At 47.7% G+C, this 24092-nt stretch overlaps 1 protein-coding gene across 1 annotated transcript in view; it reads left to right on the top strand.

Moving 5' to 3' along the window:
- Positions 1-24092, top strand: part of SNRNP200 (small nuclear ribonucleoprotein U5 subunit 200) — a 490380-nt gene that overhangs the window by 47369 nt on the left and 418919 nt on the right. Inside the window, exons 4-6 of the mRNA XM_078667002.1 lie at positions 4779-4971; positions 16743-16798; positions 21366-21464. Of these exons, the coding sequence (XP_078523128.1) occupies positions 4779-4971; positions 16743-16798; positions 21366-21464 (348 nt within the window). The remainder of the gene's footprint in view (positions 1-4778; positions 4972-16742; positions 16799-21365; positions 21465-24092) is intronic.

Raw genomic sequence — 24092 nt, forward strand, 5'->3', positions numbered from 1 at the left:
CATAGACCCGGAGGGCAGATTTGTGATAGTGAATGGCAGGTTGGATGGATCCCCGGTGGTTTTGACTTCACTGTATGCCCCTAACACGGACCAAGCTGATTTTTTCACACATCTATCTGCTGGTCTGTCGCCCTGGCACGGGGTTCCCTGGGTGCTGGGTGGTGACTACAATTGCATACTTAATATAACATTAGACCGCTCTTTTCCACCACTACCTGACACTCCAATACAGAACGCCATGAGAGCCTTACTAGGTTGGGCCACACAGTGGGACTTAAACGATGCTTGGCGCAGCCGCAATCCACTCACCAAGGTATATTCCTATTACTCAGGAGCACACACTCTGCATGTACGACTGGACAGATACATGGTGTCTAGTGAATTGCTTCCCCACATTATGGACACGTATTATATGGGCCACACACACTCGGACCATAACCCACACATATTGGACCTGTCATGGGCACAGCCACACCCACCCATACCTACCTGGAGACTGCAGCCGTATTTACTCCTAGCCCCCCCCATTCCGAAACTCCATATACGCACAAGCAGCGCACTATTTTTAGGAGTACACGGGCACTGCATCCACCCCTCAAATTGAATGGGACGCGTTCAAAGTAGTGATCAGGGGGCACTCCCTGGGCACGAAAGCTAACGCTAGGAAACAGCTGGAAAGAGATCTGACACGGATTGAGTTGGACCTGCTACAGGGGGAACAGGAGGCGGGGGAGTATGATGAGGAGAGGGTATTAGAGGCTCAAGCGGAACATCGGAGATTGCTGGATAGACTGCTCAATTATGCGGCCCACTCAGCGCGCACACATCATATGCGTGACAAACCCGGTAAATTGCTGGCTTGGCTGATCAGACGGGAAGACCGCATGACGCCAGTGACGGCAATTCACACTGATCATAGTGAAGTGGTATACACACACGACAAGAGGCTTTCACTGCACACTACCGTACACTGTACGGCTCTCGGTTGCGAGTCACTCTTGCGGACATCACTGAATATCTACGTGCCATCACTCTGACGGAGTTGGACGACAACCAGCGCATTGACTTATAGGCCCCGCTGACGCCAGACGAGCTGCGCGCAGCCATCTTTGCTCTTTCCAATGGCAAATCCCCGGACCCGGGTGGGTTACCCGCTGAGTTCTATAAAGCCTACTCTGACATACTGATTCCCGAATTGCTCCGAGTGTACGCGGCAGCTTTCGAGGACTCCTCTCCCCCCCCTCACGCTGAATGAAGCTAACCTCATTTCCCTCCCAAAGCCAGACAGAGACAGCACACGCTTAGGCTCGTACCGGCCGCTAGCCCTCTTAAACACGGACTATAAGATACTGGCTTCTACATTGGCTCAACGGTTGGCCCCATTAGTAACCACCCTGGTGCATGGGGACCAAAATGGTTTTGTACCCACGAGGAGTATCTCGCATAATATAAGGAGGCTATTTAGGTTGCAGGAGTATGCCGTGCGACAATGGCCACAGTCGGGGTGCTTGGTATTAGATCTAGAAAAAGCCTTCAACTCTGTAGAATGGCCTTATTTGCTGGTGGTATTACGAAAATGTAATCTCGGTGATGACTATATAGACATGGTGAGCCTGTTATACCTGCAGCCCGAAGTACGGGTCTGCACAGGCAGACTACTGTCGGAAACCATTAGAGTCAGACGGGGCACCAGACAAGGATGTCCACTGTCCCCATTGCTTTTCTCGTTGGCGATGGAGCCTCATGCGGAAATACTGAGAACTCTGGGCGCGGGGTGGGGAATCCCACTGGCGGATGGCATTCATGCGGTCTCATTATACGCAGATGACCTGCTCCTGTATATTAAAGACCTGACCCACCTGCCACCAGTACTGTCTGACATTTTCCACACATTCGAGACAATGTCGGGGCTCAGGGTCAACTGGGCCAAATCTGGAGTATACTCGTTTAGCCCAGACACACAAGAAAGCGAGATCAGCATCAACGGTGCGCGGCTCGCCTGGTACCAGACTACGTTCCGATACCTCGGTGTTCACATTTACAGATCCCTAACTGACGTATTGGAGGGCAACCTAGTAAGAGCAATTTCCTCCATACAGGCGCAAATATCCTTTTGGAAGACCCTCCCGCTTAATGTACCCAGCCGGGTGACGCTAACAAAGATGATAGTACTGCCAAGGCTGTTGTATTATTACTCCCAGTATATGTTCCGACCCGCATCTTCCGAGAACTGGAAACCCTGATCAGGAGCCTTATTTGGCACACGGGAAGACCCCGGGTAGCGCTGGCAAAGCTCTATGCGCCCACAGATGCAGGAGGCCTCGCACTTCCCAACCAAGAACTTTATTACCTTGCGGCACAGCTGCAATGGGTGGCCGGTTGGCTGAGCGGAAAGAATCTGGGCGACACAGCTACGGACACAACAATGCTGACTCTCGTGCAGATCCATACACTGTTTCACCCCTTGACCAAAACCGCCTCCCCGCCGCAGCTACACCTGGCTGTGGCCCTCAAATGCTACATACGCAGCCTGCGGCTCACACGCGCAACGAAACCCTACGCCCTGATACTCCCTTTCTTAGGCACCCCTCGTGCCGATGGGGTAGTGGCGGAAGCAGCACTGGAACAATGGACGCGAGCTGGAGTGGATACCATGGCATATCTATACACGGATGGCACCCTGATCCCCTTTGAGACACTGGCTGAAGGCACGGGCACGGGCCTCCCGGCTGGGCAGTTTTTACTGCACGCATCCATAGTACGCACATACACGCAAGCCGGGGGCGACATCATTGAGGAACTGCCAACACACCAGCTGGTGCAATACTTACACGTCATGGGGAACGGATCACATGTGGTTCACTGGCTAGCGCAGGCTTTATTGTCACATACACAGATCACTCTTCAGCCACTGCGAGATAAGTGGGCGACAGACAGGGGAAAGGAATGGACAGATAAGGAGTGGGTGATGATAAAAGGAGGCCCCACCTACATTCCCAGCAACTCCCTCTTTAAGCTCATACAATTTTATATATTGCATAGGGCATATCTATCACCGAATAAGATTAACCAATACTGGGCAACAGACACCGCTGCGTGCCCAAGATGCTCGCTGACTGACTCAGATCTCCTCCATATGCTCTTGAACTGTCGGAGGATACAGCTGTACTGGCGCACTGTGACGTCGCTATTGGCAACAGGGACTGACACACAATTACAACACACATGGGAGAAGTGTTTGCTAGGCCTGTATAAAAGGACAAAACATAATAAAGCTCTCTCCAGGTTTTGGGACCTTGGATTTATTACAGCGAAAAGACTCCTCACCAAACGCTGGAAACACAGCGAATCCCCTCATGTCAAGCACTGGCGCACTTCATTTGATAATTGGACAAGGGCAGAAAGCATTACCCCCCATAGGGAAGAGACAGCAGGGTTTGTGGTGGTGCACTTTGAGTGCCAACCTGAACCTTGGTTCTACGCCCAAAACTTCAATCTTAAACCCGTTTTACTCTCCTGTAAACTTAACACTTAGTTTTCTCCATAGGACTGAATGGTGGGTTTTCTCTTAAAATTCTTCTGTTGAATTTTCTTGTACTACAAGAAAGAGTAACTTGGCCCTCATGAGATTTAACCTGTTAATCAATTTCCTAAGTTGTTTGAACTGTGTTAGGAGTGTGTTTCGTACCAAACTAGAAAAGTAATCATGACGCATTTTTTTAGAAGTTTACAAATCGTTTTCTCAATTGTAAAAGTAATGTGAACGTTCCTACCAATCCAGTATTCACTGTACTAGTGGAAGTAACATTGTATGAAGAGTTTCATTTACCTGCTACTAAGTTTATCTTGGTTCTAGAAATAACACAACAAAATAACTTTTTATGCGAACAGTTGGTCTTGATTCAGTCTTTGTTTGTGTGACATTTCTTGCCTGAGTGTGTAAAACTAATGCTTAACACTACCTTTCCGATCAGCCAACCTGCTCAAAAGGGAGAAAATGATTATCTTCTTTAGCCTCTGCTGTACCTCTGTGGATCCACTGGACTCTATGCAACTATACTTTACTTTGGTATAGTATATAGAGAGCCAGCTTTCTACACCCTGCAGCATAATTTGGTGCTCCCCTGCCACATAATTACAGAGGCCCTCGAAATCATGGACTGCTCATAAGTGATGGTGATAACGAACAGACCCATGCATGAATTATGTAATTATGGAACACACTATATCTAGTGTATGTAATGTAATATTTTTGCCAAAGGCAAAACAGTAGTTCTTAAAGATTAACTTTATTATTACTGTTTTGAGAAATAACTTGGTCATGTTGTGTTTAAACTCCATGTTACTTGAATGAACTGTGCAATGTTGTAATGGAAGTCTCCGCACCAGGTGCATTTACTTATCCTTTTCCTACTGAAAGGAACCTCTGCAGTGCATGAACTCACATGTGCAGTGTTTTAACAGAACTAGTTTATCACTTACAGTATAGGTTAACTAAGATGGGTTCGTTGAAAGGGACAGTCCAAATATGATTTTTTTTGTTTAAAGCACAGCTTTCTTAGTTGCCCTGCAACTTTCTTATCACAGTGCAGATTTTGGACTAGTAGCACATTTTCTACAGATTTAATAAAAAGTTGAACTACCTGAAGATTTTTTGCCTTCTCTATCTAGATATTCAATCTAAATCATTGACTAACTCTCTTTGACCATAACTGAATTGTTTTTGCATATATCCATGTCCTTATTTTGTCTTCAATAATTATAAAAACTTTGTACAGCCCCGGGACATTCTCTGTGGAGCTGCTGATGAAGTCCTCGCTGTCCTAAAGAATGACAAACTACGAGACAAGGAAAGGCGCAAAGAGATAGAGCAACTGCTGGGGCAGACGGATGATACTCGGTACCATGTGTTAGTAAACTTGGGCAAGAAGATGACTGACTACGGAGGTGACAAAGAAATCCAAAATATGGGTAAGGAATATGACTGCTTGACAAGATGATCCGTGACATAAGAAAAGCACTCCAGAGGCACCATGTCTAGTTTTTGCTGACATCAATGCAGCCGTTCTAGCATCAGTAGGATACCCCAATGCACAATTTCCTATAGTATTTCACTTAACACTAAAGAACTACCTTGTTATATTGTGTTACTTAGTTCTTGTGCTTCAAGAAAATGTTTTATAAATGTTTATTATAAGCACAATAATAAAGGGGAGCACTGCAAACATTGCCAAATGCCCAGCAAACATTTCTGCATTTTAATCCCCCATATTTGGTTAATACCCTCCCCAATTCCTAAATGTATATTTCTGCAAAAAAGTAGGTTTTTATTTTTTATATTTTGTATCTACTTAGTCATTTGCCAATGTATCCCCCAGCCGCAGGTGGCCTTCAATAGTAGAAAACAGGAGACCAATAAATTAATCCCTCTGTATACCTGTTCTTCCACAGCACCCATAGCAACCACTTCATGGGTTTTCCTCTGTAATTTCAATTCATCTTTAGCCTATTATCTGTTGTTTACCACCCTGTGTTGTCTCCCTTCTGGGATTCGGGTGATTTGTGATGTATCACTTCTGATCCATCTGTGTTGTGCAACTTTTCTCATTGTCTAATGCGCTACCAAAGCCATCTCCTAGGGAGAAGATAAATGAATTGCACATCAACAAGGAATTGGCACAATTTTTCAATGCTCATTTACGTCTGTATACGTTTCAAAACGGATTCAGAAGTAATTGGACTCTGCCTTCTTAATGGCAGCGGATCACATTCCCCGGCAGCTTGATTCTGGGGGAGCAGCTATTCTGGTCTTGCTTGATTTGTCTGCAGCCTTTGGCACTTGATCTCCATTTACTTTGATGAAAACACTGAGACAATCAGGAGTGTGCCATGTTGAAGTAAAACTGCTTGAATCCCTCCTGACTGATAGAACTCTCCTGGTCAGCTGTGGTGATTTTAGGGCCTACCCATTCCAGCTCCTGTGTGGGGTCCCTCAGGGATCCTCGCTGAGCGCTATGCTCTTTAATTTTTACGTTGCCCTGCTAGCCATGTTAGTGCGCGCCTTTGACTTTTTTTAGGTGGCAGCAGCCTTCCTGAGTTTATTATTATGGTTGGTTCCTATCTTTTGTTTTGCAGGCAGGGTAAAACTTGGCTCGTTAGGTCTTCTTATGTGACAGGGGCTTCTTTCTTGGGGTGGGTGGCCTGCTGGCTTCTCCCTGTGTGCTGATGTGTCTGAACATAGCACTTTGATGCCTTATGGTTATATGCGGTTAATAAAATATATAAATACAAATAATGATCAACCAACCACTCCTCTGCTCTTGGATTATCCTCTTTGAGTTTATATTCCCTTCTGCTATTTGCATACTCATCGTGGATCAGCCCAACCCAGGCATTTTTCACTTGTCACCCTCACAAAAATAGTTTCCCCCCTTTCTAGTAAGGCAATGGACTGCAGAATGGCCGTCTGAGTCATGGTAAGCCGTGGACATGTATTTAGGTGTTAATGACCACCCTGGCTGCTTTCCCCAGAGTACTGGTCTGCTGATTCAATTATAAAACTTTGTCCTAGCTGGGACATCTTTGTTCGGCTGTCAGGTTATCCCCATCTCTCTTTTGTAAAACCCATCTGTGACCCGTCAAGCATGGCCAGTGGACATTTCTTGTGCTCAGTGCCGTCCCTAACGCACACCCATTTAAACTTTTCTTGATCACACCTTCAAAAGTTGGGAGCAAGGTCACCTCTTGTGATGAAGCAGAACCTCTGCTCCGTGGAAGTAACTGCTCCTGCTAGCTTGGATGGTTCTCTGAGGTGAGGGTAGTTAGTTTCCAAGTTTTTTATTTCACAGTTAAGACTTCCCGGAATATAAATCCACCACTGGGAACCAAACACCCCATTGTAGCGATTGCCTCTCATAGGGTAGTGTTGCAGAACAGTCCAAGGCTTACTCAAGGGAGGTGGTGAGGGCTAGTATTCTCCATTCACGATACTTAATAATAACACTCAATAAATGATTGTCCAGTCTGTGCTTTTTCTTTTGAAAAGGAAAAATGACCTTTATTACTCGCATACTACTCAATACTATTCTGCAATTTACAAATATACACAAGCTGATGGAAATGCTTTTGGATGACATTGCGTAATCAATCTTACTCCTTTCAAAGGGCGGTCTAGATCGGCAAATCAATGGCAGAACATTACTTGTATTAGAAATGCAAAAATTGAATATTATTATGAATGAGCGTGCACTTAATATGGGCAATAAAGCATGTTTACTTGGCATATGAGTGGTTTTCACCGTCATTACTCCATTAAAGCATTCACAAGAAAATATGTCTAGGCATGTGTAGATGATTTGTGATATCTGTTCCTTATAGCCTGACATATCACTTTCAACATAGCCTCTGAAGGCAACACTATTATAAGCACAGCATTTATGTATTTATAGTTCTCAACTCTTGAAGGTGTTTGCAGCATCAACTCTTGTATGAAGAATAGATACACTGCATTCTTACACAGTCCCTGAAGGACATCAATTTGGTAAATGGACATGTGTAATTACCGCCTTTGACCCCTAGAGGGTATCTCTTTATATGAAAACTCATATTAACATTTTCAGGTCACAGCTAGTTGCAACCATAACCTTTGTACCTTTCCCTAGCAATTAAACAAAAGTTCCAACCTAGAGAATCTTGAAAAATGTTTGGAACCCTTGTGGGGTCATCTTTTTACTGTCCCATCCAACTTAGGATGGGGGTCCTTTTGACTGCGCTTGGGGGAGGGTGCGCTGCTCCTGCAGCTCCCCTACATTTTTTGTACCCCTTTGGTGGTGACCCCTCTCTCCTGGGGCCACCACAAAGCTCAAATGAAAGATTTTTGCTGACAAATGCAGGCAAGATTAGCAGGACATTATAGGATGCTCCTCCGCGCTTTGTAGTCAATTTTTAAACAGCAGCTCTCCCTCTACGCTGGGGAGAGCCCCAACAGTTTCCTTTGCTTTTTCCTTTGCACTGCCTAGTGCCGTGATCAGGGTGCGCTTTATATTTTGGAGAGCAGCTTGGGGAGCCCACCCCCTGCTCCCCACTCGGCCAGCACACTGACGTGCTGTCTGATATGGGAGTTATCACTTCGCTTCTGGTCTGCCTGCAGGCAGACGTGTAGTGTGCGGCGCTCCCCCTCTTCTTTTCCTCTCTGGGCCCAGGACCCCATCCCTGGGCCCGCCGTCATCCTTTTTTCTTCGGAGCTGGGACCACGGACAGGATCCTGGTCCCGCCTTGGTCTTCGCGGGGAGCACAACGGTGTGCCCCAGTTTCCTTCGGAGCAAGGCCCAGGGATTGGATACTGGACCCGCCATGGTCTTGCCAGGTAGCACGTCTGTGCTCCCGGCCTCTATTGTCTTCTCACTGGGGCCCATGGATTGGGTCCTGGGCCCCTTCTTTGCATTGTGAAGGTGGGCGACAGGTCTCCCTTGATCATTTCCTTCTCGGGGCCCAGGGATGGGATCCTGGGCTCCTTTTTCCTCCTGCTGGAGAAGTGCTTCAGCGCTTCCTGCATTTCTTGTGCTGGGGGTAGCCTCTGGGCCCTGTCCCACTCCGGAGGCACAACTGAGAACAGCCACAGGCCCCACATTCTTCGTCCGCAGACAAAAGGTCACAGGTCACCTGCTTCACATGGGTATATCTTTAGCCCCGTTGTGCCGATTTTGACGCTTTTGGTGCTGTTTTGCTCCTGGTGCAAAGCCCTAGCCAACCTGGAACACTTTCTTCTGGTCTCCAAGCTGCCAAACTTTACAAGTAGCTGATTTCACTGCCTTCGTGCACCAGCCTTTTGTTTTGGATTCTCTGGGCCTCTCACTCCTTGCGCAGAGCTCAGTCTACCCCTCATCCCCCACTGATCCTCAAGGGGTCTAAGGGAACAGCTTGCCTGGTCTTAGGGAGTACCCCCACTGGTCCTGGGGTCAATCCGAGTCCTGGGGCCTGATGGCAGTGAGAGGATTATTCCTCCCAATTCTCCATGGTGGCTGCCTCCAAGTATAGTGTCCAGCAAAAAAAGTGCAACCAAGAGAGCTCTCTCCCCTTTTAACCAAATCGGTGCGGCGGCTGTTCCCGCTGTGCGCGGCGGTTTTAAAAAACCCGCGGCTCAGCTCGTCATGAGCGCACGGCAGGTAACGCTCATGACGAGCTGAGCTCGTCATCCGCCTGGAAGGGATTAAGGACTTTTTAAGTGAGGGCGAGAGTATCTTGGAGGGCCATGCCTCTGGCCTGTCCTGATGTGCCTGTCCTGATGTGCCTGTCCTGATGTGCCACACCATCTCTCCGCCCCTGCTCCAGTCTCCCTGCACAGTCTTCTGTGATAGCTCAAGATGGCATCACCCAAGAGTCACTTTCCACATGGGCTCTGGTGGTCTCGGCTCCAACCCTTGCTGACATCACTGCCAGGGCATTCCCCCGTAATCTTCAAAAGAGCCCCCCTTTTGGTCTGGACTCCCTCCTTTGTTGAGTATCCTGGGGCAGGCCTTCTTCATGGCACAGGATGAACAGCTTGCTGATTGATGCAGAGCAGCCCACTCCACTCCTTCTTCTGAGGAGCTTACCTAATCCAGGGTTATTGCTCCATTTGTGCCTGGGGCCTTTTTTCTTGCTGCTGAAGAGAAATGTAATTAACCTGCCCAGCAGTGTGACAAAAGGCTTTGGCTCTGATCACGCTCTAAGTCATGGAAATATGACATACTAGCAGCCTGTCCCGACGTTGTCCGGGAGCAATTAGGCTTAAGGGCCCCTGCCCGGCCAGACGTTGTCCGTGGGTCCCCCGGAGCCTTCCTCCATATATTGCTGTATTATACCTCTATGTTTACTTTGTACGCTTTTGTAACCTGCACACGTCACTTTTTCCTCCTTTAATGCAGTATTATACCTCTGTTTACTTTGTACGCTTTTGTAACCAGCACACGTCACTTTTTACTCCTGTAATGCACCGTTTGGCTCACTTTTGTAATGCACCGTTTGCTTCCTCTTGTATTTTGTTGGCTCACGATTGTCATTTTTGCTTGATTTAATGTAACGTTTGTTTACTTTGTACGCTTTTGTAACCTGCACACGCCACTTTTTCCTCCTGTAATGCACCGTTTGGCTCACTTTTGTAATGCACCGTTTGCTTCCTCTTGTATTTTGTTGGCTCACGAGTGTCATTTTTGCTTCATTTAATGTAACGTTTGCTTTTGTATTTTGCCGCCGCTCACAAATAAATAAATAACCTACCTGATCCGCCGCTCCTCACCGCCTGTCCGCCGCTCCTCACCGCCTGTCCGCCGCTCCTCACCGCCTGTCCGCCGCTCCTCACCGCCTGTCCGCCGCTCCTCACCGCCTGTCCGCCGCTCCTCACCGCCTGTCCGCAGCTCCTCACCACCTGTCCGCCGCTCCTCACTCCTCACCGCCTGTCCGCCGCTCCTCACCGCCTGTCCGCCGCTCCTCACCGCCTGTCCGCCGCTCCTCACCGCCTGTCCGCCGCTCCTCACCGCTCCTCCCCACCTGTGCGCCGCTCCTCTCCGCGCTCATGTCCACCGGTCCTCTTCGCGCTCCTGTACGCCGCTCCTCCCCGCGCTCCTAACGTCAGCACGCACGTCGCGGCCGGCGCTTCTTCCCAGGGACTACTTTTTTTTGGGGTAAATTTTTGAAATTACGTATATTTATTACGTTTATAAAGCCTATGTCCATCTGCGCACCCTGACGATTACAACGATGTATCGGGTGTGTGGATTGGCGCTGTGGTTCCCGAGTTTACCCGCCTCAAAGGTTCAAAGTTCTTCCTTTATAATAGTAGTATAGATATAGATCTGGATGATCCATAAGCTGTACAGATATGCTTTTGAACTTAACAGAATAGTTTTTTTACACAGGTTACAGAGTACATTGGTGCGACTCTGGAGCCTCTACCCCAAAGAGGACTGGAGCAGCGCCCTATGGCAGCCTTTCCTTAGGAGTATAAGGGAGTGTTCCTTCAGTCAAACAGTAAAGCACACTGACTATCCCTTACATGCGTTCATCATCATTAGAAGTCCTATTTCAGGTCACTACCCAATTCTGCATAGTCCCTTCTGTGCCAGTCTACCAGTGTGCAGTTCCTGGCCTGCGCACAATAGCACTCTCCCATTTGCAACCATCTTACGTGTGCAGACACATGTGTAGACTTGTCACCAGCCAAGTGCCCCTTAACCTTGCTGCGTCGCAGCGGCCTTATCTTAAAAAACGGACACTGACGGTAAAAACATGTGGTCCATTTTACCATAAGTTCACCGTGGGGGAGTCGCAGGTTATGAGACTCTCCCACAGTAAAAGGTAAAAAACCAGCTGATCAAAAAGAATAACATTTGTGCAGACAATATAGTCGGACCCCCCTTCTCACAAGTATCGAAAGAACTGTCCTGCCCAGTGAAATGAATGTCATGTTTTCTTCACCTCTGTGAAAAGAAATTAAGGGAGAGGCTACATTTTATTTCTTTTTTCTTTTTGTAAACAGTGACAAAAGGAGCCCCAACAGGCACTCTGTACATAATCTGTTGCACAAAAGAACATCTGTACCACAGGCATTTTTCTATAGTTCAACAACCTTTAAGCAGAATATAGTGGCCATCTGCATCAATCTTAGTATCTTCTGCCTCAGAAAGGACTTTGGCCTTTATCCAACCACCACCCGCCCTCCTACCGGCATATCCTGAAAAATCAGTACTGAACAATTGGCCTCGCCCTGTGTTTCTGAGTTTGAAGATTCCGGGGCTAAAGGGTGGGTTTTTTGAAAAGTAGCGATATGGGTCTTTCATCGTACCCGAGTTGAGTCTATTGCGTAACACTTGTGGGGAGAATACATGCCCCTGACATTCCACGTTACCATTTTATACTGACTTGCGAATGGATTGAGATAATGCACAACAATACTGGAGAATATCCACCAGCACACCACAAGAGTACCAGGACTGTTTGATTCAGGCGGCCTATACAAAGTGTGTCTGACTTCCCAAATACTTGATTGGTGTGTGTCGAAGGAACCCCCGTAAAAACAACAGGAACAATGGAAAAAATAGGCCAAGGCCCAATACACAACCCCACAAAGGTTAGTACTTTGGCTAATACTAGGGAGAGAAGCATGGTGAAGAGAGCGAGGCTGACAACCATGCTGCTATGGGGCCTGCTTATCAACCTTGATACAGAACAGGAGCAATCACCGGATGAGCAGAGAAAGGTAATGCATTGAGTTCCAGAGAGTCACATCGAAGAGTCCCAGGCGGCATTACTAGTAGCGCCACACCCAATAGTAACAAGCGTATATTGAATCCCTGTTGTGCTAATGAGGGGTGTAAGAAAGTGTCCTCTTTTTGCATGGTTGCCCCCACTTTTTGAATAAAAAATTATGTCGAGCGGAGCACTCCGAATTTTTTGTGTTTAATTACTATGTATTTCGTTTAATCACTGAGTGCATGCAGAACAGGTGGTAGGACTGCCAGTGTCCCTGTGACGTGTTACAAAATCAATATAACTTTCGGAAGGACCTGTGTGCACTGCAAGATGTTGTTAACAACATCTGAAGCAAATTGGAATTCAATATACATCATTTACTACCACATTTGTCAATGATACATTCAATCAACAATTCAGTTTTTTTCACAACGAAAAATGATATATTTAATGCATTCATGCATGTATATATATCCCATCGAAAATCATATAATTAAATGATCAATATAACGTAAAAGCTTTTTTCACAACCTGTTTCTTGAAGAACATCATTGATATAAGCTTTTATGAGGTCCACAAAGGAAAAGCATTGATGCCCTATAAATTTCGGACCCTTTGTCCCTTCCTCAGGGGCCACTAAGTACAAACAAAAATTAAAATGTTAGTTCCAATCAATATTAGTTGCAAGAATTTAATATCATCATTGACAAAACTAACTAGGAGGTGGAACAACTCTCTCATTCAATGACATCACACTGTGCTTATGCAGTGATCAACATGCTTAAATTACATTGTAATACCCTCTTCAGCGCGGTGAGGAACAACTTTACAAACCAATGCACACCGTAATGAATGGAACAGAGAAATGAACAATGCCCATATACAGAAATACTCACAAATGGGGAGACCCCGCCCATCACGGCTCGGTCTATGCCCCCTCCCACAGGAGAGTGGCATATTAGAGGGTGTTGTCACCCAAGGTAAGGTGCCCATTGGCCCTCCTGCTACTCCCCTAAAATGCCCCTAAATCTAGTATTTAGGTGGCTCCCCCAGACCTGGAAACTAGAGCTGCGATGACCTATGAGGAAAGAAGACATCCCTGCAGAAGAAGCCTGAAGACGATGACTGCCTTGGCCCCAGCACTACTGGCCTTTCTCCAGCTTTAATGAACCTGTGAACTGACCTGTCTTGCAGCCAGCAACCTCTGAAACCCCTGGGAAGACTCCTACCTTCAACAAAGAATCCAATCTCCTGTGGACAGCAGACCTATCCAGAAGAAACCAACAACTAAGACTTCGGATCCACGACTCGTGCCCACTCTGCACCCGATGCCCACGGGCAGAGTATGAGTTGCCCAACTGCCCAGTGAAGTCTCCCCAGCGATCAGGACTCTGAATTCAGCATTGGTCGACCTCTCCTGACCCCCACAATGGTGCCTGCAAAGAGAATCTGAAGGGCCCCCTACACCCACCGCGCCCGGTCCAGTAAGATTTCCGACGTGTAAATGCACCCCTGCATCCGCAGCCCCAGGCTTTGGTGAGCTTGATGACCAGCTGTGCCCCTGTGACCCCCAACACCTCAACATACCTGAGCTGTCACTGGTGTTCTGCCTAGAGCCTCTGGTTCGACGCCTGCAGCCTGTTTCCAAAAAGAAGACACTGCATAGCATTGCATTGGGCACGCAACAATGTGTTTGCACCCTGCCGGCCCTGTGCCACTGGTGGTGTATGTTGATGCTGTTTTGTGTCCCCCACCCCTCCATGTGCTGATCCTAACACCCAAAGGTTTTGCCCCCGCAACTGTTCCATTTACCTGCAAGCAGCGTGGCTATAAGAAACCCCAGGCTCCATTGAAACGCATTGGGCTGAAATCCGTTTTTGACCTCTGCTGCAGGCGGCCCCTATACCATTGGTGGTGCAGTGTTGGTACTTACCTACTCCTTGCCCAATGCCGACCGTTGGTCCCGAAGGCTGGAACTGTAAGTTGCGAACTTACCTGATTAACAGCAAAACTGTTTTTCCATAGGATAACATTGAACTGTTCTAAAAATATTCTGTCCATTTTTTAAAGCCAAAGTATTTTTAATTAAAAACATACCTTATTGCGAAGATCTTGGTCATAAAATAAAGTACAAACAAAGTATAATTTTCAAAAATTAGTTTGGATCGCCTTCTTGAGTCGTGTGTCCATTATTGATCACTGTTGTGCAATAAATGTCTTACACCTCTCTGTGTTAGGCCTACGGCTGCTCGCCCACACTACCACTAATAGAGCACTTTGGGTTTTACATTGAGCCCTGTACACTTCTGGGGAACCTCTGGACTCGGTTCACAGTATAACCACCTAGTGGTGATACCGTATACAAAGCCAGCTTCCTACAGTTTCTGTTGGTTCTCACACAGTATTGTAAAGTCAATAGTTAAATCATCAAGGTTCGCTTCCAAAGCAGCATGAAATTCTGCAGTAGCTGTCAACATAACTGGTTGCAGCTGCAGAGCAACCTCAGTGGGAGTTTCTTGTAAGGGTTTGGTAGCAGGCAGTGGTGATCTGTAATTTCAGGAGGGACGGGGGCAGACGGGACCCATGCACACATACACACTCACAGCCATCCACTCTCACGGACACACCCACACACATCCATTCACAACACCCATTACCAAATATCCATGCATTCATACATGCACGCACTAAACATTCATACATACATACACGCATGCACCAAACATTCATATATACACACACGCACCAAACATTCATATATACAGGCACACGCCAAACATTCATACATACAGGCACACGCCAATCATTCATACATGCACATATGCACCAAACATTCATACATACACATCCCTCATTGGCGGGAAGGCAGCAGTTCGAAGGTCATCACATAGTGGGAAGGGGTCAGTGAGACTGCTGACCCCACCCTATTTTATGATGACGTCTCACTGATTGACACTCGACCAGGGGCGCTTCAGGACTTAAAACTGAAGAGCCTCCTCTCAGTGACGCTACTCCCCTCCTCATTGAGAGGATGGCCTCGGGGACCTTTGCTGAGCTGAGGAGCTCACGCCCACAGGAGCTGTGACTTCTCAGCCCTGCAAAGTTCAGCTCAGGCAGCCAGGAGCCTGCGCATGACTGGCTCCTGGTTGCCTGACCTTAAATGAACAGTGTCTGCCGGGGTGATATTTATTCAGCCTGACAGACCCTGTTCTTGAGGGGCAAAAGGTGGGGGGGTGCTCTTCTGCCCCATTAGGCCCTGCGAATGTTGCCGAGTGGGAATTCGGTTCCAGAGCACATCTGTGGGTGTCTTGTGTCCTGCCCATTCGATGTGAAGCCATCTGTACATCAATTGGTTGGTTTGTGGCACAATAGGCTCTCAACTCAGTGATGACTCGGTCCTGTGCAAGGATCAGTCCCTGACCCGCCTCACCCTGTATCGGTACCCAAAGTCTTTTCAGCGAACACGAGCGGCCAGGGCGCACCGGAGCGGTTGCACAAATAAGGGTGGGAAACCCACGGCCACGTGTCCGGCCATACCACCTGCAGGGTCCATGGGATCTTCTAAGCTATCGCTTCCCAGACAGCCTTCCAGGGGTCCCCGAACCGCCAGAAGTACATCAGGGTGCACAAGCAGCCAGGTGAGTCCGGGGACGCCAAAGCTTCCGGACCACAAAAATAAGGGTGTGGGTGCGGCAACCCCAAAATCATGTGGGCCATGGAAGTAGTCACTCACCTCCAGAAAGGGCAAGGTAAGGGGTGGGAGCCACCACTGATCTCCAGCTGTGGAACAAAGAAAGCAGGGCCTGTCCCAGATCGCGCCCGTGTTCAGGCAGGCCACTGGCCCGACTTGCCACAAACCCACGCTGACCCACTGCACCCGTCACGGTATCTGGGCGTATCAGCTGTCTCTAAGGCTGGCCAAGTGATTGCTGCTCATGTGGGCAAACTCCCTACAGAGCAGGCGCCGAAGGCGGCCCAGATCTTCGCTAGTAGCCTCTACCCCTCAACGAAGTCAAACTAATGCCTTGGATGGGTCCCGCCACCGCTGGATTAGTCCGGATGCAGCGGGCGGAATGGAGCTCTTCTAAGCTGTGGCTGCCATGTTGAGCGGCCCTCTACGTCCCCATAACCGATCTAACATTGTTTTCCATTGTATTCGGCAATTGTGGTGAGAAACCGAAAATGAAGAAAAATATTTAAAAACTAGTTCAGTAGTGTCAGCTACTTGTTTTTGTCTTCTTCAAATAATGATCTTTTAAAAAGTGTGCATTTGTTTAGGACGCCTTTCTTACAGAGACAATCTGTGTGTATACCTTAAAAGGAAAACTTGTAATGGCTTTTTGATTGGCAATGATTAGAATGAAAAAGGTATGGCATTATGGTTTCGTGATGGTGAAGTACTATAATAATGATATAATTTCCAGTAGAATATGATGACATTCTGTTTGGGTGCTGGGGATTGTTACAGTACTACTTTCTCACACGCAAATGATTTTTTTTCTGCTATCTTACAGACGATAACATTGATGAAACATACGGCGTGAATGTGCAGTTTGAGTCCGATGAAGAGGTGAGATTTAAAGGTGCACCTGCATTACAGGTGTTGTGCCGTGCGCAGCTCACTGTACGAGCCGCCTGAAGGTGGGGCTCTGTTAAGCTATCTGTGTATTGAAAAGTTGGCAGCAATGACCATATGAGGAGTTTGCCAAGATGTAGAGGGTCATTATGATGATGGCAAGAGAAGCGGACTATCTTTTCAGGGGCATTAAATGTGTCTGCATCTTCCCGGACGCAGTGGAGCGGTCTGTGATTACCTGTGGCAAAGGGGCCGTGTGAGGGCCCAGTGTGCCTCGTGTAATGGGGCATGCCTTTTCAGAAGGGCACAGTCTTGAGAACTAGCCACCCTTTTATAAATGTAAATCCCTCTAGCCTTGCACAGTCTTCTTAGGAGCAGTTTTATTTTTTTTACCGAAGTTTCGTTTGTGGAGTAATGATGGCGAAGAAGTCTCCTGCATTGTAACAGGCTAGTGTAGCTGTGTGTGATGCTCTGACACACTTCCAGCAATACTTTCTTGCACATAGCAGCGGTGAACAAAGTGTCCATATTTTGTGACCTCCTCCACTCAGTCGTTTTGCCTGTGATGTAATTGTCATTTTCTTAATAAAAACAAAAATAAATATTGCACTTTCAAGGTAGCCTAACAGTTATTTGTTGGGTTGCTTTGTGTTATGCTAAGAAATGTACTCTTGTGTTTTTTTTACTCAGGCATGTAATGCATATTGTATTGGCAAGCCATGTTTCCACAATTTACTCAGTGGCTCTACTGTCAAAAGGGTTGAGCTAAAAAAAAGTTCCCTATAGTCCGGGAACATTATCAATTACCTTTCATCTACTCTATTTCTAGGTTAAGTCTAACTTAGATGACGCTTGAAAAACACTTTGCCCGTTTGCTCCTTCAGTTCTCTACATGGCTCAGTTGTACAATTTAGAAGCAAATGCTAGAATACTTAATACTTACTAGCCTAAGCTTAGCTCGTTTCCCTTTGCAATCCTTTTTTTTTTTAGTAATCTGAATGCACACGTTTTCTGTTTTTCAGCAAATATATTGAGTTGTTTTCATTATTGAAAAAGCATTTGTTTGCCACTCTCTCCATCGCTCGTTTCAATTTAGTTAGCTTAATGCTTTTTTAATAAAAACTCTCAGGAGGCTTTAGGTCTCTTCAAAGTTCAGATGCATTTAATCTGAAACGACCAGTCTGTAAAAGTTAAAGGACATTTAAACGAGGCCTTCTCAATCTGCTCTACTATGATTTTGTAATTTCATTCCTCCTACTACCCAATGCTCTCTCTTCTTTTAAAAATAATTTTGAATGATTTATCTTCTTGCATCATTTCCCAATGCGATACTTTCCTTTCAAGAAGCACCGTCCTCTGTCTCTTTTTGAAACCATACGGTATTTCGACATATCTTACCTAACCGCATTGTATATGGCTTGAGCCTGTACCAGAATTCTAGTATATTTGTATTATTTACCTATTGTTATGTTATGTTATAAAGTTATTTATATATCGCGCACTGCTACTCGAGAGTGTCCTGGCGCGTAGGGGATACAGTAAACGTGAGAGGCAGAAGGGACTAAATGGACTGTTTAAACAGATGAGTTTTAAGTTTGTGTGCTTTTATATATTTTACAGTTATTCATTTCTTTTAGTTGACATTTTGCTTTATCCTTCCTGGCAGATATTATTGTCATTCTGTCTTACGCGAGTCATTGTGAAACAGTGACACCTCGTGTGAGAAAGTGCCCTCTTTCTTGCATGGTAATCCCCCACTTTTTGCTGAATTGCTGATGTTCTTTGACTGAGTGTGCTCTGGGCTCCTGCTAACCAGTTACCCAGGGCCTATGTTCTTTCCCTATAACTGCATTGAAGCCTAAACCCATTTGGCATCTCTGGCCACATGTCAGCCCCTGGTAAATGGTACCATAGGTACCCAGGGCACTGTGACCAGAGAAGGCCATTAAGGGCTGCAGCACTTATTTTGCCACCCTTAGAGGCCCTGTACCCTGACACTCACACGCTGCCTTTAACAGATCCGTGTCTTGGTGCAGAACAAAGTGAAGAGTCGACATGGCACACCTCTGTGTGCTATGCCCACAAACCACTGCCCTGGCATATCTCAGTAACCCCTCTACCTGGGTCCCCTATGCCAGTGGCGAGGGTACAGGTGCATGAGCCCTTTACCCCTACAGTACCCAGGTCCATTGTTGGGCACTGTAATTACAGTGCTGCCATTAAGACTATGTATGGTGCTGGGAGTTTGTCATTACGAACTCCACAGTACCATAATGTCTACACTGAAGAGTGGGAAGTTTGGTATCAAACTTCTCAGGACTTTAAACCCACACTGATGCCAGTGTGGAATTTGATGTAAAATGCACAACAGAGAGCATCTTAGAGATCCCTCCTGAAACTCGACCAGCTCCTAGTGACCTGACTGAGTGGCTGCTTAGGCTGCCACCACTAGACATGTTTCTGTACCCCTTGGTCGAGAGCTTGCTGCTCTCAGGGGCCTCAAACAATGCACATCCTGAGACTAGGTGCCAAGCCTCCTCCCCCAGGATGGGCAGGGTTCACGAAGGAGAAGCTTCAAAGGCATGCCTCCTTTGTGAGTCTCTCGAGACCATTTGCTGCTTTCAGCAGCTGGTTCCCACTGGTTCTACCCCCCACTTTGGGCGGGAGAACTGGTGTTTAAAAACAAGTGAGGAAGAGAGGTGTGCCCACCTCTGCCAACTCCACCCCTAAGATGGCGGAGGCGAGGTGAAGCACAACCTCGAGTCCCCGCCATCTTGCGGATGGGGGAACCCAACCAACCAGGGACAGGTTCCTGCCCCCTCCCACTGGAGAGTGGCAGAATAGGGGGTGTACCTACCCCAGGGAAGGGACCCATTGGTCCCTGCCCTTTACCTACCTGTAATCCTCCTAAATTTAGTATTTAGGGGCACCCTGAACCTTCCTTCCTCAGATCCAGCAACTACAAGAAAAGAGAAGAAGAACAAGAAGCCGTGCAGAGCTAACAAGAGGATGACGCCCACTGACTTGGCCCCAGCCCTATAGGCCTGTCCCCCCTCGAACCTGCTCCTGCCAAACCCTGCGTGTCCAGCAGCCAGCAACCTCACAAACTCTGGAGGACCTGCCTGCCTTCACTTTCAAGATTGTTTCTCCCGTGATCACCGGATGTGTTTAAACTGCAGTTTCTGGTGCCAGCCAGGAACCACGAATCCAGCCCACTCTGCACCTGCCCCCGAGCTTGAGTGGAAAAATACCACAAGGAAGTCCCCCCGGCGATCCTGACCTGAGATCCGGGGACCCCTGACCTGCCTCAAGCCTCCAGACGACCGACGCCTGCAGCCTCAATCCAGAGGACCCCCCCTACCTCGACCAGAGTGGGTAAGAAAATCCGACGTCCAACGGCACCGCTTCACCCGACGCCCCACGGCCTTGTGTGCCCAACCCAGCGGTGACTAACCAACCCTCAACATCCCAACTTACCCCTCGAAATGGTGGTCGCTCCAGGAATATCCCCGTCCCGGGCCTGCAGTGTTTCTTTGTCCCGGAGAATCTCCATTGAAATCAACAGGGCAACCAACCTCAAAACAGCAACCTGCACCCGGCAGCCCTAGTGCCGCTGAGGTTGCACCTTTGGTGCTACTTTTGTCCCCAACTTGCCCTGAGCTAAACCCTAGGAGCTTGGCTCCCACAACCCCGTGGCCTGCTTGCCAGCAGCCACCGACCGGAGCCCCACTATCCTCCATAGGATAACATTGGGCCTCAACACTCTGCACCCAGCCGCCCTAGTGCCACTGAGGGTGCAACTACAGTGCATCACTGACCCTGGGAGATCCCTGAGTCTAACCCCAGAACTCTCACTCCAAAGATCGAGTACTTCCCTCGAAACCGATAACCCGTTTTTCCTCATAGGATAACATTGACATCTTTTCTCCCAAAAAGTTTGTGTCGACTTTTGAAAACTAAGAATACTCTTTAAAAATCGCCCAAATAACCAAAACGAATTCTCTCAACAGTTTGCAGGAAAGGTCCCAGTGCTGAATCTAGGTATCCAGCACTGAGTAGGAAAAGTAACTTAGCTTTGAATTGAATTTCCTCCCATATAACATTGGTGGTTCTATGTGAAAAAGTTTCGAAGTGTCAACTTTAGAAATACAAGAATATTCTTTAAAAACAATACAACTAACTAAAAACATTTATTCAACTGTTTTCAGGAAATGTCCCAGTGCTGAATCTAGTATCCAGCACTGTTAGAAAAGGTAATCAGATCAAATGCTTAACACTGTCCTTTGATACTGCCTTTCTGCTCGACCAAGCTACCACTTTAGAGAGTAAGATTCTATCTAATTTTAACCTCTGCCTACCTCTGGAGACCCTTGGACTCTATACACACTGTACCTCACTTTGGTGCAGTATATATATAGAGCCAGTTTCTTACACCCCTTGAATCTGTTTTCCAGTAAATTACATTTAAAATAAACTTGAGCTTGAGAAAAGCTGGATATTAGAGAGTTGTCCTGAACATAAGAACAAAATCACAAACCTCTTGAGTTTCTTTTGTTTTTAGGAAGGAGATGAAGACACCTTTGGGGAGGTTCGAGACGAGGCCTCTGATGATGATCTGGAAGGTGACGAGGCAGTTGTACGCTGCACTCTTTCTGCTAACGTAAGTTCTACATCCAGGAATTAGTTGACATACTTGATTACAGATAAGAGAGGAGGAAGGCAAGCAACAAGAGACTGTGCATGTGTAGCAAACTGTTTGTTTGTGATTGGGTAAGGAGAAGACTGGTTTAGGTATGCAAGAGTCTCTGCATGTATAACAAGCATTTACAATGCAATGGTTTTGCCTTTGTTAAAGTTAGAGCTATTGGCATTGCTCTTGACACTCTGAAGCTCCACTCTGAAGCTCCACTCTGCACTCTGAAGCTCCACTCTGCACTCTGAAGCTCCACTCTGCACTCTGAAGCTCCACTCTGCACTCTGAAGCTCCACTCTGCACTCTGAAGCTCCACTCTGCACTCTGAAGCTCCACTCTGCACTCTGAAGCTCCACTCTGCACTCTGAAGCTCCACTCTGCACTCTGAAGCTCCACTCTGCACTCTGAAGCTGCACTCTGAAGCTCCACTCTGCACTCTGAAGCTGCACTCTGAAGCTCCACTCTGAAGCTCCACTCTGAAGCTCCACTCTGAAGCTCCACTCTGAAGCTCCACTCTGAAGCTCCACTCTGAAGCTCCACTCTGAAGCTCCACTCTGAAGCTCCACTCTGAAGCTCCACTCTGAAGCTCCACTCTGAAGCTCCACTCTGAAGCTCCACTCTGAAGCTCCACTCTGAAGCTCCACTCTGAAGCTCCACTCTGAAGCTCCACTCTGAAGCTCCACTCTGAAGCTCCACTCTGAAGCTCCACTCTGAAGCTCCACTCTGAAGCTCCACTCTGCACTCTGAAGCTCCACTCTGCACTCTGAAGCTCCACTCTGCACTCTGAAGCTCCACTCTGCACTCTGAAGCTCCACTCTGCACTCTGAAGCTCCACTCTGCACTCTGAAGCTCCACTCTGCACTCTGAAGCTCCACTCTGCACTCTGAAGCTCCACTCTGCACTCTGAAGCTCCACTCTGCACTCTGAAGCTCCACTCTGAATCTGCACTCTGAAGCTCCACTCTGAATCTGCACTCTGAAGCTCCACTCTGCACTCTGAAGCTCCACTCTGCACTCTGAAGCTCCACTCTGCACTCTGAAGCTCCACTCTGAATCTGCACTCTGAAGCTCCACTCTGAATCTGCACTCTGAAGCTCCACTCTGCACTCTGAAGCTCCACTCTGAATCTGCACTCTGAAGCTCCACTCTGAATCTGCACTCTGAAGCTCCACTCTGCACTCTGAAGCTCCACTCTGCACTCTGAAGCTCCACTCTGAAGCTCCACTCTGAAGCTCCACTCTGAAGCTCCACTCTGAAGCTCCACTCTGAAGCTCCACTCTGAAGCTCCACTCTGAAGCTCCACTCTGAAGCTCCACTCTGAAGCTCCACTCTGATGCTCCACTCTGATGCTCCACTCTGATGCTCCACTCTGATGCTCCACTCTGATGCTCCACTCTGATGCTCCACTCTGAAGCTCCACTCTGAAGCTCCACTCTGAAGCTCCACTCTGAAGCTCCACTCTGAAGCTCCACTCTGAAGCTCCACTCTGAAGCTCCACTCTGAAGCTCCACTCTGAAGCTCCACTCTGAAGCTCCACTCTGAAGCTCCACTCTGAAGCTCCACTCTGAAGCTCCACTCTGAAGCTCCACTCTGAAGCTCCACTCTGAAGCTCCACTCTGAAGCTCCACTCTGAAGCTCCACTCTGAAGCTCCACTCTGAAGCTCCACTCTGAATCTGCACTCTGAATCTGCACTCTGAATCTGCACTCTGATGCTCCACTCTGAATCTGCACTCTGAAGCTCCACTCTGCACTCTGAATCTGCACTCTGAAGCTCCACTCTGCACTCTGAATCTGCACTCTGCAGCTCCACTCTGAATCTGCAGCTCCACTCTGCACTCTGAAGCTGCACTCTGAATCTCCACTCTGAATCTGCACTCTGAAGCTCCACTCTGAATCTGCACTCTGAAGCTCCACTCTGAATCTGCACTCTGAAGCTCCACTCTGAATCTGCACTCTGAAGCTCCACTCTGAATCTGCACTCTGAAGCTCCACTCTGAAGCTCCACTCTGAAGCTCCACTCTGAAGCTCCACTCTGAAGCTCCACTCTGAAGCTCCACTCTGAATCTGCACTCTGAAGCTCCACTCTGAATCTGCACTCTGAATCTGCACTCTGCAGCTCCACTCTGCAGCTCCACTCTGAAGCTCCACTCTGAAGCTCCACTCTGAAGCTCCACTCTGAAGCTCCACTCTGAAGCTCCACTCTGAAGCTCCACTCTGAAGCTCCACTCTGAAGCTCCACTCTGAAGCTCCACTCTGAAGCTCCACTCTGAAGCTCCACTCTGAAGCTCCACTCTGAAGCTCCACTCTGAAGCTCCACTCTGAAGCTCCACTCTGAAGCTCCACTCTGAAGCTCCACTCTGAATCTGCACTCTGAATCTGCACTCTGAAGCTCCACTCTGAATCTGCACTCTGAAGCTCCACTCTGAATCTGCACTCTGAAGCTCCACTCTGCACTCTGAAGCTCCACTCTGAATCTCCACTCTGAAGCTCCACTCTGAAGCTCCACTCTGAAGCTCCACTCTGAAGCTCCACTCTGAAGCTCCACTCTGAAGCTCCACTCTGAAGCTCCACTCTGAAGCTCCACTCTGAAGCTCC

Source organism: Lissotriton helveticus, chromosome 11, assembly GCF_964261635.1.
Source record: "Lissotriton helveticus chromosome 11, aLisHel1.1, whole genome shotgun sequence".
In the NCBI taxonomy this organism is placed as follows: domain Eukaryota; kingdom Metazoa; phylum Chordata; class Amphibia; order Caudata; family Salamandridae; genus Lissotriton; species Lissotriton helveticus.